Raw genomic sequence first — 20,821 nt, 5'->3', positions numbered from 1 at the left:
ACCATTACTAAAAGTAAAACACACAAACAACTTAAAGAAAAAGATTTCACAGTGGAAATGTTAATATAGTACAGAGTCAAAGATGTGTTATATATGTATTTTTGTCTTTAAACCTTTTCCATAGATTTTTTTTAAAATCTAAGAAAAGAATAATAGTCATACTCTTTATTTTTTAAACAGGCATTAAGTTCAGAATTAGCCCAAGCCAGAGATGAAACCAAGAAAACACAAAATGATGTTCTTCATGCTGAGAATGTTAAAGCAGGCCGTGATAAGTACAAGACTCTGCGACAGATTCGGCAAGGCAATACAAAGCAACGTATTGATGAGTTTGAAGCAATGTGAGAGCTGTTATTTTGCATACATGTTCTTCATAAGCTGAACCACCAACAGAGAAAAGCAGGCCTTTGCGGATGTGATGGAATACATCCCACCTTGCCAAAGCACTTACACCAGTTTGACTGTGGTGGCTAAAAGACATTTAAGGGGAGCTTTTCAGCATTAAGGCAGTGTGATACCATGCTTGATTTTCTTTTTCTTTTGGGCCAGGGAATGAAGAACAGTGCTCCATCACCTCCTTTTTCACATTTTTCATTTTCTTTTTTTTTCTTTTCTGTTGAGGATTAACACTAATTATCATGTCTGACAAATGTGTGTGTATGATTTAAGCACTTTGTACATTTTACAGGATGATGGTGACTTAATGAGTGTTTAGGTAGAGCACTCTTTCCTTCTCTTCCCATATTTTAGCTGCATATATTTCCAGATTCTCTCTCATTCTCCTTTTCTCAGTGTGTACTTTTCATACCTTAATATGCCCTCTAACCATAGCACTGCATGTTTGAATCATTGGCAGTGATTAAAATAAGCATAGGTGAAAAGTCTTTGATTATTGTGTAGAAGATGGCTATGAATCATGAAAAGGATTAGAAAGTTTAATAAATAGTGTAGTGTACAGCTTGTGGTTAATTTTTTAAAGCTCAATTTAAAACATTATTGGGTTTTTTAAAATTGCAGTCCTCTTTGACAGCTGGATTGATTGGTGTTTCATCTCCTGTCATCCTTTGGTTTTCTTTGCCCACTGATTTCACAAAGGTATAGACAGCAGGTAGTAAGTGGTTCCCTAGGAAAGTTTATTGATGAAACACTACTGCAAATGACAGTTGTCTCCGAAATATTTCATAGATTGGTTTAGAAAAACAGATATTTAATAAAAGAAATTATACATTTGTTGGTAATTGATTGTCATCATTAAAAAAAAAACCTGGACCTCTCTGGAAGGGCAGCGTATGAAAACATCAGTCCCGAGAAAGGGACAGTAATACTACCTCACTACTATACCTGCAGTGACTGGTCGTTCAAACACAGTGAAATGTGTAAGCTGTATGCTTTATAACACATAGAGATACTTTCCATCATAAAGGAATATTTTTGAGATTTCTTTTTCCTTCAGAATATCTTAAGAGTGCTAAATTTTAACTGCCTTTTTGTTGAACTGAACTGTGGGACTCTGATTTGTATTAAAATTGTAAGCTCTCACTGGTATACTGTCTTCTGGAAGGGTGTTGTATGTCTGAGGAAGTGTGTATGTGTGTGTGAATGGATGAGAGAGAGGTTGCCCTTGTAGCATATGACGAATGTCTGTACCTTCATTCTTGATGTAATTATTACATAATCATTTTAGCATATTTGGTTTCTAAATCATTGTGCTTATTTTTTTCAATCTCTAAAGATACTTAAATTCTATTAGCTAATTGTGTTTTAGAAATTATAATTTTAGGTTATATTAATTTCATTAATGTTTTACGAAGAAATCTTTCCAGTTTAAAAGATGTTGAATAGTCACATGTTCTAACATTTTCTTTACTGTAAAACATCTAGATTTGAAGATAAGGAAAGCCTTGTTTTCTCTGTGTGGTTCAGCTACTTTCCATCTGGTATTATGCGTTCAAATTTACATTTATCTATTAAAATTGCCATTTTGTTAGACATTTTTCATGCACAGTAGATTTAAGTTGTGTCTGAAAGTATCTCTTGTGCTTTTTTGATTTTGCTGACTTTAAAAGGATTAATCTGGGCAGACATTATGAAAAGGAAAGGTTGCATTTAATATATATTTTTTGGATTTAGTAGGACAAATAAGTAACTGGTTAACCTTGAAGTGACTGTTGTACAGTGGTTGTGCACATCCTTCAAAACACGGTGGAAGAGAATGTTTCTCCTTGTAGCACATGAGAGGAATAGATGGTGAGCCCTGATATTCATGGTGTAAAGCATGTGTTCACTTCAGAGCATTAAACAATTGCCATAATAGGTGAAAATTTGGATTTCTATTGGGTTTTTATTAATTTGCTTCATTTTGAATTGTGTGCACTACCATTCCTACTTCAGTTTGATATCAGTGTTGAAAAATTACCAGTTATATTTGCTGTTTATAATCTATTTGTAGGTTAGGATTAAAATGGATTTAATCCATTTTTAAAGCTGTGTGAATTTTTCTAAACAGGAACAACTATTTGCAATATGGGTTTTCATTAAACCAATTATAACTTTTATTATTAGCAGTTGAGAAGCACATGTTCATATAGCAATGTAAAAATATATTAATGAGTATTTGGTAAATTCCAACAGGCTTTTCCCATTAGCATAATTTTGTGTTGTATAATTAAGTTACATTACATCTATAATTTTGGATAACATTCATTGATTAACAATAAAGTGACAAAAGCTCATGCCTTCACAGTTCACTGTTGTTATTTAACATGGACTTCTTATATATATTTCCTGAAAATTATAATTTCTAATCTGTAAATTATTATATTTTTAAGATGAGAAGTGAATAGGAAAAAGTTTAAAATCTTCATACATTTACTCTTTCCCTAAAATAATATATCTTTTGGTATGGAAGTAATAGTGATTGTTAATTTTCTGGAGAAGTTAAATTATTAAAGATCAGCCCTCTTCCTAATTGAATATCATATAAGATTTCTAGTCATTGCTCTTACTGTATAGTGAGTGTGTAGTTTTCCTAAGGAAGAAACAGTTTCATTGTCATTGATTAATCTCACTGTTAAAATGTTAGTTTTCTTTAAAGAGCTATATACTACGTGCTTCTTAAAAATCATAAAGATTATTCCTAAAGAAACAAGTGATAAATCTAAGAAAAATAAAAGCCAGGTGTCTTCTCAGTTTATAATAATATTTTGTCACTTTATTATTTCTGCTCTCAAAAACAGGTAGTGATCTCTTTATTCTGACTCTGTTAGAAAAGAAAGGGGAATTTTGTGTTACAAGATTTTGCTTTTTATCTGAGTAGAGTTTATCTCTTAGAACTAGAATTAGCACTTAGGAAGTTATTTTAGACTGATTAGAACTCACTCCTGGTTATCATTAGAAAAGAGTTCCAATGTTATGATTAAAAATACCATTACTTTCTGTCTCAGCTCTTACCACCTGTTGATTGGTGATATTTTTAGAATTAAAGATAAAAAGATTTTTTAGGCCCCAGAGCATCCCATTTTATGTATGTATGCATGCATAATAAAAGTAATTAGTCTTTTTGAAATCTAAAACTTTAAAGTATAGGGATTATTGCCTTTAGCATTAATTTACTGAACTGATTAGTAAACCAGAGCTTTGGTATCTGTCTGTAATAAGGGGAAACATTAAATATGGAACTACACTGGTAGTTCTCTCTTATTTGTTCTAAATATAACTTTAACTTTTCCTATTCTGTACTTCATTCCTTTTTTTTTTTTTTTAATTAGGAGATAGTCTATTAAATAGTCCTGTGTGGTTTATCATGTAGAATGACAAATACTCTACTACATTTTAAAAGCACTATGGATTCAGCAGATAGCATAACTTCATAAACTGTCAAGGCAATAATGACTCCTCATGTATTACACTGTTAGCAAGGAAAAATTGGCCTGCCATATATTAAAGCCTGTCACCTTCTCATCCCTGGCTTTTCCAGTTAATTTTAACTCCCCTTTTTTCCTAGTAGACCTATTTCTTAATGTCTCCATCTTAGTGATTTTAAGAGCTACCATTTTCCCCCTGGAAAGATGATGACTTCTTGCTTTGCTGCCTCAATGTTTCAAACTCCCTTAAACTGTGATAACAGAAGTTTTCTGATTTGAGGTTACGTACGCTGCTTTAGGGGATTCCCTGATAGCTCAATTGGTAGAGAATCCACCTGCAATGCAGGAAACCCCAGTTTGATCCCTGGATTGGGAAGATGTGCTAGAAAAGGGATAGGCCACCCACTCCAGTATTCTTGGGCTTGCCTTGTGGCTCAGCTGGTAAAAAATCCACTGGAAATGCGGGAGACCTGGGTTTGATACCTGGGTTGGGAAGATCCCCTGGAGAAGGGAATAGCTAACCACTCCAGTATTCTGATCTGGAGAATTCCATGGACTATATAGTCCATGGGGTTGCAAAAGTGACTGTCACTTTCATGCTGCCTTAGGAGTTGAAATATTCTTTATTATTTCTTACAGAATTTTAGGGTTAAAGATATGACTGAGATAATTACCGCATGGCATGTCTTTAAATTCAAACTTATGTTTGGCTATGGAGTTCCCTAGCTACTAAATAGTTCCAGGTTCTTAAACGCCCTTCTTCTCCCCACAAACTGAGGTAACTTAGGACACATACACATTTAGCCAATACACTTTTATTCAGTATGTTGTATATTCTAGAGTATAGAAGTATGATTAGAATGACTGTAACCCATTGTTTTGGACTATCTTAAAGTGTGAAACCTCAAATATTTATCTTAGCTCTTGGATCATTTGCAATAATCTGTTACAATACTAAATTTCTTTTAAGATGGCAACACCATTTTATTGATTCATGGTATTTGTATGCCCAGATTCCTCCGTGCTTATATCTAGTCAGTTGCTTCCATCCTTGTAATTTATTACTGTTTTAATTGTTCAGTTTTATTTGATGAACATTTTTAAAATTTAGGTTTGCTTTGATAATTATGCATGTCACTGAGTTTGCTCTTAAAAGTAGTTGACTGGTGTTGTTCAATTAAGTCTATATAGCCATATGTCCATGTTCTTAGTGGTAACATGGGATCAGAATTTCTGAGATTTATGTAATAATCCTTGGAGAAATTCCTTTTGATAAAATATGGATTTATTATATCAAAGCCTTCTAGCACTGTATTATAGTGTATGCAACTTAAAAAGATGTTTTATAAACCTAGAAATGCAAGAATGTCTTAAGCTCATAGGGCAACACTACCCCTTCCTCTCTTTCCTTTTGTTTATACTCTAAAGTCTGTGTAATTCAGATGTAGCATTTTAGTTTTATATACCATCATTCCATTTATGTAATTATTTGCTTTTAAATGTTAGCTGATTTGGATAAAAAGATACACTGTGTGATGAAGGAGACGACTACAACATAAAGAAGAGCAGTAGAGGAAAATGAGCAACTGGTAGAGAATAAGAATATACAGTCCAGTTTCTTAAGTATGGTTGTTCTCTGATAAATGACTTAATTTTCATTTTATAGGTCAAATTTTAAACACTGATCAATGTTTAAAGATACTCTAAAAAAATAAAGTGCCTAATTTAAAAAGTTTTTCCAACTTTATAAAAAGACTCATTTTATACCCAGTTGACAACCAGTCGGTATAGTAATCTGTGTTCAATACTGAGAAGGTTAGTAGAGTTAGATTTCAGCTGAATCTTCATTACTTTATTGTATTAAAGTATAAGATTTACCATTTTAACAATTTTCAAGTGTTGACATTAAGGGTATTCATATTGTTGTGTAACCACACATCACCACTATCCCATCTCCAGAGCTTTTCATCAGCCCTAACAGACTCTCTCTATCCATTAAATACTAACTTCCCATTCCTCCCTCTTCCCAGTGTCTGGTGATCATTATCCTAATTTCTGTGTTTTTGAATTTGACAATTCTAGGTACCTCATATAAGTGGGCTGACTCCTATATTTATCCTTTTGTATCTAAATTATTTCACTTAGCATATTTTTAAGGTTCATCTGTATTGTAGGACATATCAAAGTTTTATTCTTTTTCAAGGCTAAGTAATATTCCATTGTACACATATACCACATTTCCCTTATCCATTCATTATTAAGTTAATGGACATTTGGATTATTTCTGCATTTTTACTGTTGTGAACAGTGCTGCTATGTACATTAGTGTACAGATATCTGTTTGAGTTCCTGCTTTTAGTTCTTGAGTATATACCCAGGAATGTAATTGCTGAATCATGTGATAATTCTGTGTTTAATTCTGTAAGAAATTTGCCAATACTGTCTTTCTCAGCAACTACACTATTTTATATTCCCACTGGCAATGCATAAGAGTTCCAGTTTCTCCACATCCTCAACCAACAGTTGTTATTTTATTTGGCCACTCTGCTTGCGGAATCTTAGTTTCCCAACCAGGAATTGAACCCAGGCCACAGCAGTGAAAGTGCTGAGTTCTAACCACTAGACAGCCAGGGAAATCCCTTTCATGTTGCTTTTGCTAATAGCAATCCAAGTAGATGGAGTGGTATCTCATTTTGATTTTGACTTTAATTTCCTTATGATGCATTTCTCTGGTGTTGAACATCTTCTCTTACGCTTATGGACCATTTGTATCTTGTTTGCTGAAATGTATATTCATGTTTTTACCATTTTAAACTTGTTGAATTATAGAAGTTCTTTATACGTTGTGGATGTTAGCCTATTACCAGATATATGAGTGCAGATAATTTTCCCATTCTGTGAGTTGCCTTTTTATTCTATCAATAGTCTTCTTTGATGCACAAGCATTTTTAATTTTGATGAAATTTAATTTATTTTTCTTTTGTTTCTTGTGCTTTAGTCTTGTGTTTTTTTAAGAGGAAAAAATACCTTTTAATGAAGGAACTATTAATGAGACAGAAGAGAGATTATGTAGAGTGGTCAAAGTCTAGAGAGATGAAAAGTAGACTGTTACAACTGGAATAGAAAATGTAGTTTCCTGTGTTCTGACTGCAGGATGGTAAAGCTGGGGAAGGTTGAGTCAGGAATTAATGGGGGCTTTAATCCTTCGCTGAGGTGGTTTAGTTTGATTTGAAGACATCTGGTGCCTTTGGGAATGCAGTTACAGAAGGGAATAATAACTGAACTTTGCTCCAAAGGAAAATTCATGCTGCTCTATACAATGGACTAGAAAGGGCTATAGTGTAATTAGCCTGCAGAAAGGCTGTGGTCATGGAAATGAATGGTATTACTACCTTCTGAGTGTTTAAAGGAAACATTTAGATGTAATTTGCTCTCATGTTTGCTATATGTGGTAATCTTTTTCCTTCCGTTTGTTTTCCAAATAACATCTTCTGAGGACAGTTAAGACCTCCATTTTATCCCTGAGCTTTTAAGAATGGGTTCTTTAGTGGGACAAGAAAAGAGCTGGAAACTAAGAACACCCAAGAACAAATAGACTAGATTCTGAGTTCTAATTACAAGTCGTTGCACTCTGTTACGCTCTAGTTTTATAAGCGATTTCATAGTTCCAAATCAGATGTCTGTTTTGGAGCATTTCCCTAGGTTCAGATACAGACGTTTAGATTCCAGACTCATTGTTTCATTGGCATGTGGTGACCAAATGTTAATAACCATATACTTTTGAATTATTAAGAATTGTTTATAGTTGAAAAACTTTCTGCAAAGTGTGCCTACAGCAGTTCTATCAATATCCTTTCTGCTCGATAATGACTAATAATGTAGTGACTGGAAGAAACTTGAAGGTTTTTTCAAATAGGTTTTAAGGGGTCCAGGAAAAAGTTCTTTCAGATAATTATGAAGGGAGTATATATATCGAAACACAACTCAATGAGGATTATCTCAATATCCATACATAATTTTTCACTGGCTGTGACAACTTTGAACAAATTAATTTGGAAATTTCTGAAGATTTTTTTTTTTTTTTGGATTCATATGCTTATGCCCAAATGATATGTTTGTTTTTTCCCCCCTTATTTTTGCTTATTTTCCCCAGATAATTTTAATAATACTTCTCAATTTTTAGGCCATACAATTCTGAATATAAGTGTATGTTCTTTTGGTAATCTGAGTTATAGGTGGATGGTTGCCCCCCACCTTACTAACTTTAAAATATGTTGATTTATCATTGGTATAGAGATGAAATGTAGATGTTTGAAGCTTTTTAATTTGTGTTTTAAGAGTACTTTTTAAGACAAAATATATGTAACAGGAAATCATAATCTGATGAATATGTTTGCTTTCTTTTAAATTATTTCATTAGTAATTTGCAAATGTACTACATGATCACACATTTTAGTTTCTTAGGACTTTCACTTCGATTAATTTTCTAAAATATTTAAAAACTAAAAATGTTGAAAAATATTTTTGTTGATTGGGGGCAAAATCAAATCACTTTTATTTAGCAGTTTACTTGTATTCTAAAAATACATTGTGAATACCTTCATTGTGTAAAAACTAGAGTAGCAAACAGTAGAAAACCTGAATTAGAACCCAGAACCTAACCATGTATGTTATTTACAGTTTAATGTGCTGGGCCACATTACATTTCAGTATACTTGATGCTTTAAGAATATAATGAATGGGGGGGGCACATAGGCTGTATCAAAGGCTTTTTATCAATGTATAGAAGATACATCCATTGGAAAAGTAATTTCATTTTTAGAGCAGATTGTTGGCATTAACGTTTGGGGAATATTATCAAGCATTAGGAAGACTGGAAGCCAGTATGCCTTCTATAGATTACTGATGTGATGTACAGAAGTAGGAAAATGTTCTCCACTACCTATTTTTGAGCCATTATGTGTTCGTTCTTAGGCATTAGAAATTTTAAGAGGCTTTCAGTTTAATGGTATTATGAAAGGAAAGATGAATGGAAAACTAGGAGGCATGGATTTTCTTCCATTAAGTAATAAGATTAATATATACATGCATATTCATTCATAGAGGCAGTCATTCTTCCAGTGATTTACAGAGCAGTTGCTATTTATGCAAAGCCCTGGTAGAGTTATGAGACAGATTTGACCCTGTGACAGTGTCAAGGAAACTGTAGACATGAACTTGAGACATGAACTCAAATTAAGGTATAGAAAGTAAAAAAATCAGAAGAGAAGTTGAGATAAGATGTTCAGGAGTTAAAATGAGAGGTTATTATGATTAGTATACAAAGAAACATGATATTGACTTGATTAATGAGACTGGGAAAATTTTCCTTCATTTGTAAAATTCAAGCTACTGGGGAGCATCAGAGTTCTAAATTAATCACTGAGTAGGCGTCCTAATATTAACTGGATTCTCTGCCACTAAATAATTGCATTTTCTTTAATAGCAGTGTATCTGGTTTTCTTATAATAGAGTTTACTGAATAATAATGGTTTATGTTAGAATAGCCAGTATTGAAATATAATTTAATATTCAGTTTTCTTATAGCCCTTTTGCTAATTACTACTTAACTTTCCACTAAGTTTACCATTTTTTTTTTTTTTACTATAAATTATTTTTTTACTTTAAGTAAATATCAGGATATCCATTACCCCAAACAGTACAGGTAGAATTTCCTTCTCAAACACCGGTTAATTGTTTGTGTTGATTTTTGTAAATATCCATATATAGCAACAGTTTGTATCACAGCTAAGCCTCAGAAAACTGGAGTACTGAAGGATTTTTGGTTACTTTTTTTGAGATTATTTTAATCATTAAAATAATTATTATTGCCAGATTCCCTCTCTTTTTTATTAAAAGAATTTTGAGCTATGCATAAGGAAAATTTTAAAATCTAGGAAAGTAGCTATTAAGTTATAACTATTAAAGACATACATTTTTCATTGTCTTTATTATCACGTGTTGAAATTGCCTTTGTAAAGGTGCTTTAGGTCATACTTAACTACTTTATGACTAAGTCTCATTTTTAAAGAACTTGGTTAAATCATTAAAATTTAAAAAAATATGTAACCATGAAACTGAAGTCAGTAGGTAGAAATAAGGTAATACCAAAAAGTTAAGCTTACTTCCCTCTGTCCTCTAGTCTTGCAGCTCTCCCCAAAGTTAACTATTGGGTTGGCCAGAAAGTTCAGATTTTTCCATGAGATGTTATGGAAAAACCCGAATGAACTTTTGGCCAACTCAGTATTTTTTTCCAACTTATACCTCCTGGAAATTACCTATACATACAGAAGCTTGCATATGTTATATACTTCTTGTTTACATGAGGTATAGCATTCTGTATACATAGTTTGCGCTTCTTTCACTGAATGGTGTAATTTGGAAATCATTACATAGAAGTACAAAAATACCACAGTATTTAATTATGTGGATGCCCCTTATGAAAACTTATATTTTTACTAATACTTTGTTTTATAAACAGTACTGCCATGTATTCTGGTGCAAACACTGCTTGCATTTTATCCTGTTTAAGATATTGTGTCATAGTCAGTGTGGATGAGGTAAGTTTATATAAGATTTAGATATTCCTAAAATACAGGAGGTTGTTTTGGTTTACTCAAATGACATAGGTGCACTTTTTACATTTTAAAAATGTAAGTAGTAATATGTGCTTATAGAAGCATCTTTATAAGAAAAGTAGACACTTTTCCATTTCATAAATTGGATTTCTGTATTTCAGGTTTAAAAGGTGAGATGGCTGTAATGGTCTTTTCACTTTTGAGGACCAGAGGGTAAAAGATCAGCCAGTATATAAAACTCCTCTGACTTCTTCAAATTTTATAATCAGAAAATGTTATTTAAAGAAAAATGCAGCAAATGAGTAGGGTAGGCTTTTTTTTTTTCCTTTTTTTTTAGGGTAGGCTTTTCTAAAGGTAGCTTGGGTAGCTTTTTGGTTTTTAATTTCCTTTGAGTGCCACCATTTCTTCAGTGTAGAGTTTTCATTTGCTTACTTTTATTAAAATGAAAAATGGCAAGGTCAGATAATTGCAGACGAAGCACTTGACCGTGACACCAAGCAGAGGCAAAAGTATTTCATAGAGTGTCAAAGTTTTCTTTGGTATTTAAAAAGGTAGATCAACTTAATTCATCCTACTCTTTATGTGATCTTCCTTTCTGACTTTAGGAAAACGTCCTTTGATTTCAGACTTTACGTTTCAGATTAAATATTGCTCTTGTACCTATAGACTTTTGGTTAAGTGATTTTCTTGGACCCCAAATATTTTAGGGGGATACAGCCTAGATTAGTTTCAAAGTGCTAATGATATTTCATGTTGATTAGAAGAAACAGTGATGTTAATGGTTTGCAGTCTGCCTCTCTTCCGATTCCCTTAGAGTCACAGTAAATTCTAAGCTAATACCAGAGAGGCTCATGAAGTCTAGGTCCTCAGTCTGTAGTAGTTGCCATCTTTCTATTGCTCTTCCAGCTGCTGAGTTCTGTTTTTGCGTAGGTTACAGGCATGCTTAGAAATGTTTAGTCAAGTCAACATAGAGACTTCCTAGCCCATGGTTATCCCCTTTCTAGGGGTGCAGGATTCTTTCCCAGATTCTCTTACTTTTTCAGCAGCAGTTTTGTTTTTTTACAGTAGATACATAGATCCAGATGTTATCAGTCCAGATCAGGTTAGATAAACAGGCAGTCTGCTTGGCACTTAGAGTGTCTGAAATAGATAGATGGGAAGCAGCACAATGTAGTGAATTTCATCAGGGTTTGTATTACAGCCACTCAGCCATTTTGAGCCTCAGTTTCTCCATCTGTTAAATGGGAGTACTACTGACTATGAGCATTGACTGTAATACTATACATGGAATATTTTGTTTGCAGCCTGGTATATTAAAGGCATTTATTATGCCATTTTTGTTTTTCATAATATTTTTTGTTCATCTGTCAGTGTTGTATTAGTATTTGTACCTCCCTCGGTCCTATGGGTTCTATTTTTTTCTGTCTTCTGTTTGCCTTTTAAGGACTTTGTGATTCTCTTTAGAAGGTTCAGTTCAGTTCAGTTGCTCAGTCATGTCCAACTCTTTGTAACCCCATGAACAAGGTATTGCTCAGCATAAGTTTATTGAGTGTGTGCCAGGCCCTGTACTAAGTCTGTAGAGATAAAATAGACGGTTTGTCCTGAGCATGAAGTTTGTGATCTACTGCTAGAAAATAATGTGTGTGTTTGAATAAGTGAGGTTCAGGGAACCTCAACCTCTGAATGCTGGAGTGTACCAGGGCCCAGGCCTGCCCTGTCTTCAGTACTTGGCTATCTTAGTGACCTCATGCCCTGTTGTTGCTTGAGATACCATCTGTATGCTGAAAACAAATCTCTAGCCGAAACCCTCTCCCTTGTGCTCCAGACATGTGTGTCTAACTATTTACCTGATATTTCCACTTTGATATCTAATAGGCATCTCAAACTTGTTACCTCAAACCAAATTTGAGGTCTCCCTCCTCCTCCCCCCGCCCACTCGTTACTGCCTTAGCCTTCTGCTTCCCCGGCCCTCCTTTCAGTGGATCTGGCCCAAACCTTGACTGTAATGCGATTCTTCTTTTCTTCTCTTAATCCACACCCAATCTAATCACCAACCTGTCGGCCCAACATTCAAAAATACATTTTAAAAATAACCATTCATACACCCTCCACAGCTGTCAGCCCGTCCCACAGACCAGGATTGCTTGTAGTGGTGTTGGAGCCTTCTGATGGGCTTTCTGGAGTCCTCTCTTGCTCTTCTACAGTCTGTGAAGACAGTAGCCTTGGAAAGGTAAGTCAGATCCTGTCACTTACGCCCAAATAACCCCCAGACCTTTTCCATCTCAGTGAAAGCAATATCCCTCTCAGAGGCCATTCAGAGCCCAGGATGTGATCGCTTGTCACTCTCAGACCTCATCTGCTGATTTCCCTGTTCTCACTGAGTTGAGGTCAACTGGCTTCAGTGTTATCTTCTAAACTAGCCAGTTGCTCCTGTTTACCTCGGTCCAGAATGACTTTTTCCCCCCAGATATTTTTACGATGCACTTCCTTACCACTTCCAGGATTTTGCTTCAAGGTCACCTCAGTGTGGCCTTCCCTTTACCACCCTATTTAAAATTGCACTTTGCCCCAGTATTCCGTACCTATGTCTTTTAACTACTTCTCTATGTAGCACTTACTATCCAATGTACTATACATATATTTTTATATTTCCGTATATATGTGTGTGTATTTTTATTAAATGGGGTGGATGAATTCTGGGAGCCTAGAAGGAAGGCATCTAATCTTGGTGGAAGGCTCCCTGGAGGAGATGATTCCTAAACCAAGTCTTTCAGGATGAGTTAGTCTGTGGTTTGGGGTGAGAGGCAAAGCTAGGAGGGCCATCCAGATAGCAGGCGTTATGTGTGCAAAAACCTCCAGACAAGGGGTATGCTGAAACTACCTGTTTGTTCAGTCGCTAATTTCTGTCCGACTGCTTGTGACCCCATGGAATGTGGATGTCCAGTGGTATTCTCAAGGCTGGTTTACCCATGGGTTAAGGAAAAAATTGTACCTTAAGAGTAATTTCCAATGCTAAAACCAGGGGCGTCAGCTGTGTAAGCAGAGGCTGATGAAGTCTGGGACTAAAGCCAGCTCTAGAGTTGAGGAGGGGCTAGACAGTAGAACTGCCTTGGGCTGTGGGTTAGGAAAGTTCACTTGGGTTACTTCTAGGGACCTGAGGACAGGTTAAGATGGCTTTTATGTATGTTCTGGAGCTACTAAGGAACTTTTTTGGAGGAGCCCTTGCATTTATTCACCTGAATATTTTAGTGCCTGGTACCTTCCAGGTACTATGTACATACTAGTCACCAAGAATATAATAGTGAAAAAGACTAGATCCTTATCAATGGGCTTACTTTCTATGGTAAAACATGAAACACACATGCAGAATAATTTAAAATTTGTAAATTGTATTAGATTGGGTCATGAAAAATTGACAATATTCAGCCATCTTTGACCTATGAAAGCAACAGATCTATATTAATATTTTGAAAGGAACAAGGGAGTGAGTTGGGAAAAATATGATAATTAGGGTAGAAAGGTCGGAAGAAGTCTCTGAGAGGAAGTGGCATATAAAAAAAGATTTTAAAGTAAATCAAGACAGTAAATGTAAATGCCCAGAAGGATCAAATGAGCACACTGGGCCTGATGGGGAATCATCCACGCCTGTCCAGAGGGCTCAGCTCCTCAAAGCAGCACCCTCAGTGCCGCTGCCTCTTCTGATTCTCCAGGATAAGCCAGCAGACACCTTTTTAAAAAAAGTGTCCAAAGAGTAATGCTTTAAACATTTAAGTAGAAATGTAATTTTATGTGAAATCTCCTAAAGTTTGCATGTCATTTATTTCAAAACATTTAGAAAACATTTTGCAAGCCAAACAATGTGTCTGTCCTCCAAAAGTGGCCCACTGGACACTGCTTTATAAGCTTTGCTTTAAAGCATTCCAAGGGGAGAGAAAAGCATGTGCAAAGAACTTGAGGCAAGAAAGGGCTTCAACTGGTTCAAGGAACAGGAAAGAGGGCAGTATCTCCAAAGCTAAGTGAGCCTGAGGGAGAGTTATCTGTGAGATGAAGTTTTGGAAAGGAGCCAGATCTCAAGGAGCCCACAGAAGCACAGGGCAAAAGTGGAGGGACAGATGTGCAAATTTAGTGTGTGCCAGGCAAGCATGCACCTTGGGACCACGTGCCTGGAGGGACGGACACCCTTTCCTAATCTGTACAAGGATACCATCAATGCTGTAGGCGCCCTTGAAGGTAGGTGCACTGTCCCATTTCAGACTTCAGTAACCTGCTTCCCTGGTGGTTCAGACAGTAAACCCACAGGAGACCCGGGTTCAATCCCTGGGTTGGGAAGATCCCCTGGAGAAGGGAATGGCAACCCACTCCAGTATTCTTGCCTGGAGATTTCCATGGAGAGGGGAGCCTGGCGAGCTACAGTCCATGGGGTCCCAAGGAGTCAGACAAGACTGAGTGGCTAACACACACACAAAACTTGCCCAAAGGCCACTATAATGGCAGAGTGTGCCGTGGGTATGGGTTTCTTTGAATTGAAGGTCACCCTTCCCCTGCTTTTTAAAACTATAAAAGGTTAAGTTTCCAGTCGAGACATTTTCACATGACTGTCCTTTGGAGGATTTTCCTGTCTACATAACTTGAATGAATTCATTAGAGGGCAAAGAAGAATGCTCTAAATATTATACTGAATACAGAGTAACACTGACCTGGAGACCAAACCCCATCAAAGTAGAGATCAGACTTATTCTCGCGTGGGCTAGTAATGCCAACCTGTGAAGAGTTTAGTGCTCTCATTTTCAAGAAAAGGTGAGTATAGCTTAAAGATTTTTAAGTTGAAATATGTGATTTATTCTTGTGAGGGTAAGAAAACATCCTTTTATTTTTATTGAGTGTTAAAGCTCTCAAAATCAAGTGGGTCTGTGCTCAAGGAATCTTAGAAATCTAGTGGAAAATAAAATTTGAGATGAAGATGGTTATGGCTAGAAACAGGCCTTTTCAGCTAGTTAATAGATGTTAAATAAAATATATTTCTGGAATTTGGTGAGCAGGACTTCAGTAATAAGTAGTGAACTTGGTCTAGAAAAAAATTCAAGAGACTGAGGATCAGATTGCCTAGAGAGTTTCAGCCAAAGAAGAGCCACGGAGGAAGGCGGCTGCAGAATGAGGCCTGAGAAACAAGTCTCTGCAGCCTTGAGACAAGTTCACACTTTAAGTGAGCCACCTGAAATGCCTATGGAGACTTTTAAGCTAATTTTCAGAGCTAAATGTGATGGAATATTTCATTAAAATTCACCAGCTGTTTTTGTTTTTGTTTTTCCTTTGGTCACTTATTAGAATATTTGAAGACAGAGAAAGTAGCATAATTAAAAACATTCTTCTGATGCTCTGTGTGGGTTATTTGCTTTACCTTGTCGATAAAAAATGGATCTGATTTAACTTTCCTAAGGATTCTTTTAAACTACTAGATTTTTGCCTGTGGAATTAAAAGGAAAATTGTACTTTTCGGAGAAAAATCACTAGGATTATATTGCGCTTTGAGGTTATAGACTGTAATTACTGAAAAAAGTAGGAGTCATCAAACTTTTCCTGTAAAGATATTAAATATTTTCAACTTCGTGTGCCAGACATTTTCTGTCACATCTCACAGCCCCGCTGTTCTGGCACGAGAGCAGCCATAGGTGATGTGAGTGAAGGAGCCTGGCTACCTTCCAGTAAAACTTCATTCACAGACGCTGAAATCTGACTTTTTTATACTTTTATGTGCCATGAAATCATCTTCTTTTGACTTTTAAATCATGGTCTCAACAACAAAAAAAGTAGATGAGCTGAATGGTCCTTGAACCATAGTTTGCTGACCTCTGAATTACAGGATTTTAAAAACCATTAGATTCTTCCAAGGGCCAGTGATACAGCTTTCTTAGCTGTCTAGATTGTTTTGTTCATGGTAGAGGGGTTTTATTTTGTAATAATGAAGAGATTTCCTTATAAATTTGAAAATTTTCCAGCAGGGATTCTCAAACTGGGTGCATCAGAATCATCTGCAGACTTTGTTAAAATGCCGATTTGCAGGGCTTCTCCCTCCCAGAGTTTCTGAGCCAGCAAGTGTATGTGGGGCCCAAGAACTTGGATCTTTAACCAGGAGGCTGATGCTGCTTTTCTGGGACCATACTTGGAGAATCACTTATTTAGAATGAGGGTGTGCGACCTTGTGAGACTAACACAGTTGCTTCTTTTACTCAGTGTCCTCAGAGTAGCTACTGACTTCTTTCTCTACCTAGAGGGTTTGAGACCTTCAAATTCTAATGATTAAAAGATCAAAGATAATTGGAACCAAATTTATAACTCTATTATAGTATTTTTCCTCCATCGATTTCTGAAAGTTTTAAACACAAACGAGAGAGTGCTTTTCAACAGGGTTAGGGAAAGGAATGTGCCTAGGAGAAATATGAACAAAGAAATATTATATACAGTACATTTTCTTAGTGTATATATATATATATATATATATATATATATATATATATATATAAAATAGATACTCAGGCATCAGGTTTTAAAATAGTACGTTGCCAGTTGCTTTGGGATTCTGTATTCCTCCCCTATCACATCACCTTTTTTTTTTTTAAATTTTAACTGTTTGTATCCACAGTATGTCTTCTTTTGCATGCATAGGAATTTTACCTAATTTTGATTACACACACGCACATCTGTTTTGATGAACACAGCTGCGGTTCATTCATTTTCACTGCTCTGAAGGTGTCTGTCTCATGAATGCACTACAATTTTTCTACTCTCTTGATGATGCCCACTTGGATTGTTTCTAGTATTTTTTATTTTACAATATAGCCTGAAATCTTCTTGAACATGTTTCCTAGTAATGTAAGCAACAGTATCTGCACCTATGGAGGGGAATTGATCGGTTCAACTTTTCTATGGAAGCATCAACTTATGTTTCAAAGGAAGAATATATCCACACTGACTTGAACACACTTGCTATCACTAGATTTTTAACTTTTTGCCAGTTTTAAAGGTTTAAAATGTGCTTTTAGTTTGCATTTTCTTGATTACTAATATAGTTCAGAATTTTTCTTAAATTTATGGACTTTTCATGTCTCCTTTGAAATAGCCTTTTTTGCCTGTTTTCTTTAAAAGTTTCTCCACCTTGTTTTGGTAGTTGTGACTAGTTTTGACCCTTTCTTATTGTTCTACATAAATTTTAGAATTAAATACTATGGTGGAGAAGGAAATGGCAACCCACTCCAGTACTCTTGCCTGGAAAATCCCATGGACAGAGGAGCCTGGTAGGCTACAGTCCATGGGGTCGCAAAGAGTCGGACACGACTGAGTCACTTCACTTCACTTCACTTAAATACTATGGGGAAAAAGCCTTTTTGTTGGAAATATGTTAATAATTTGGAGAAAATTACATCTATACAGTACTTAACTATTCCTAGTCATGAATATGTAACATCTCTGCATTTATTTATGTCCTTAATACTTTTTGGTAAAGTTTAAATTTTCCATTAAGATCATGTATTTCTTTTGTTAGACTTATTATTAAGCATCTTATTTTTAGTATCTTTTTAGGTGTTACATTTTAAAGCTATTTGTGGCTGGTATATAAAAATGAAGTTGATTTTTGTTCTCTGATCTTATATTTAAGAATCTTGCTCAATTCTTACTATTTCTTATAATTTCTGAAGCCTTTCAGGCTTTCTGCATAAATAGGCCTCTTCTGCAGTTAATACCATTCTCAGTCTGTCTTCTCAATCCTTATAACTTCTTTTCCTTATCTACCAGCTTGATTTGACTAAAGCTTTTGGTACAATGTAGAACATATGTGCACCTCATTTCTGATTTAAAAAGATCCTTCTAACATTTGCCATGACATATGTTTGCTGTTTTGGTAGATGACCTTTATCAGGTTAATGAAACTTCTTTATATGTGTATGCCTATTTTGCCAAGAGTTTTTCTTACATAAAAAGGATACTTAAAATTTATCAAATGCAATTTCTTTGTATTTTGAGATAATATGTGTGTGTGCTTGTTTGTTAGCATATTGAATTAGTAGATTTTTCTAATATTAAACCAAATTTCATTCTCGGGATAACAGTATGGTTTACGTCCTAACCTATGGCTTGGCACTCCATGAACAGAATCACTTGTATTGTGAATATCTGCCTCGCTGATGTGTCTGTATCTCTCACTCACAGCCCCCATCCCCATCAAGAGTTGCTGTTTTTCTTAGAGGCCTTTTAGTTTTATGGTGCCCCCTGCTGGCGAGCTTTCAACATTTCTGATACTCTTCACCTCTCAGGCAACTGCATGCGTGGTTATAACTGTAACTCCTCATTTATTTTTATTTTCTTTCTTATACCATAATATTTATTCACTTTACTCCCCAATCCTCCTTTCTCTTGCTCTTACGAAAATTTTTTTCAGTATACTCATGAAAATCATTCTCTTTTCCTTCCTTTTCCTTCTCTCCCATTTTGTTCCTTTATGGGTACTATAAATCTACCTCATTGTTAAGAATGATGAGAACAGTGCTGATTACTAGGGGGAAATATACAGCAATACAATTGTAGACTGACATTTGATACAATAAAGTGCCAGCTCTGCTAACCTTCCAAGTCTTTGAAAATACTTAAAATTTTCTGTAAAGTGTTCTTAAATTTCAAATACTACTTAGTCACCCTCTAATTAATTCTGCCTATTTAACATCAAAGTTCACTATAAAGAATAAATTGTAAAACTCCTTTGTTTCATTGTTTCTGTGTTCCTTTATCCAAGTTTGAGAGTTCTACTATATTTTACTACAAAGACTCATGCATTAAACTGCTTGGAAACCAAACTAGTCATCCATAACATGGTTTCCATGGGAGACAGCCCACCACAGCTGCCCTTTTGATAAATAACCCACTTATAAGATAGAGACTATCAGTAACTGTGTTTCCAGTTGCTTAACCCTCAAGCATAGAAAATACGGTAAACAATATTTTCCATTCTCCCTGGTCATAAGACTAAGACTAGCTTGTGCGGAATGGCTGCAACTATGAGAATTCTAGCATCTCTTTAAAAAGGAGATTTAAAGTTATTCTTATTTTCGCATTGTAATAATTGTGGAGATTCAAAAGTGATTGAAAAAGAAAAGTTAGAGGTTAAAGATTAGGAAAGAGATTGCTTTGGCAATTTGGTTACCTAGACGGCTCTACAGAATGCAGGGGACAAGGGTGCTTCTGGCTTCTGTACTACAGCGTTGGCTTCCTTCTGTGTTGTTTTGCTGAAATGCTTTCTAACCTTTCTATGTCTCTTTTAAAAGGTGGGGACCCAAACTGTATGCATTGTTCCAGATGCGTTCTTGCCAAAGCAGTATAAAACAAATGTAACAGTTAGGAAGAAGGCTCTCTGCCTCACTGGGTAAGTACAACTGGTAACAGATTCCCAGTAGACCTGCCACACCCTCGCCACTTCAGAAATGCTGGCAGGACCCCATAAAACCTGAATCTGCATCCACAGACCCAAGCTTTTAGTCTAGTGAAATGCCAGTCAAAAGAGTTGACCCCGAGCCAGCCCTCCCTGTGCAGCACCTAATCTCACCCACTCTAGATTCTTTCTCAGCTGTTTGTCTCTCTTCAGCTCTTTGCCAATCAAGAACATTGAGGTCAGATAGAGTTTACTACAGTGAGATTTTAGCTGTAATCTTCATGAGGTGATTAGACATGCTCTTACTTTGTGAAAGAGCCTTCTTGATGTAGAGTAACACTGTGCCAGCTCACACAATATTTGTGTGCTGTTGGAAGGATTTTTTTTTCTTATTTGAAAAAATGTCCAGATATACTTAAAAATGAAGTGTCATACCTATATATTAAGTAGAAGAATTCCAGAATTGGTTCATAAACCAGATTAGTATTGTGCATTGATTGCAATTTGGAAATATTTAAAAATCATTGATCAACGTGATTACCATAAGAAATTATTTCAGAGTTATGTTTCGACTCATCCCATTTCTAAATAAAACGACAGCAGAACAGTTTATCTTATAGATCTTCAGTGGTACATTTGAGCCCCCCACCCCAACTTGCTGCTTAAACCTCCCCAAATTCTACACACAAAACTCAGAGAGAATATATTTGAGACAATACTTTAAGACGTGGAATAACTTATTTTTTAGATTCTTTTTATGTGACATTAAACAAATGGTGATTTATTTTCACTTAGCCTGGATAATTTTTAGAAATGATTTGCTTGTTTGACCTTGATATTTATTAATTTTCTAATCCCAAACTCCCAATACTTCCCTTCCCAACTCTTACTCCCCTTTGGCAATCACAAGTGTGTTCTCTATG

The 20,821-nt window shown here is 35.5% G+C and overlaps 1 protein-coding gene across 2 annotated transcripts in view; it reads left to right on the top strand.

Annotated features, from left to right (window-relative positions):
* Positions 1-19,861, top strand: part of RDX (radixin) — a 98,561-nt gene extending 78,700 nt beyond the window's left edge. Inside the window, exons 14-15 of one of the 2 annotated variants that reach the window (XM_015100904.3) lie at positions 181-341; positions 19,795-19,861. In XM_015100904.3, the coding sequence (XP_014956390.1) occupies positions 181-341; positions 19,795-19,861 (228 nt within the window). Of the gene's footprint in view, positions 1-180; positions 2,733-19,794 lie in introns of those variants that run through there. The other variant, XM_015100903.3, reaches the window with a different exon arrangement.
* The last annotated feature ends 960 nt before the right edge of the window (positions 19,862-20,821 follow it).

This window comes from Ovis aries, chromosome 15 (genome assembly GCF_016772045.2).
Source record: "Ovis aries strain OAR_USU_Benz2616 breed Rambouillet chromosome 15, ARS-UI_Ramb_v3.0, whole genome shotgun sequence".
In the NCBI taxonomy this organism is placed as follows: Eukaryota; Metazoa; Chordata; class Mammalia; order Artiodactyla; family Bovidae; genus Ovis; species Ovis aries.
The sequence above is the reverse complement of the archived record's forward strand: the minus strand, read 5'-3'. Positions and strand labels throughout refer to the sequence as shown.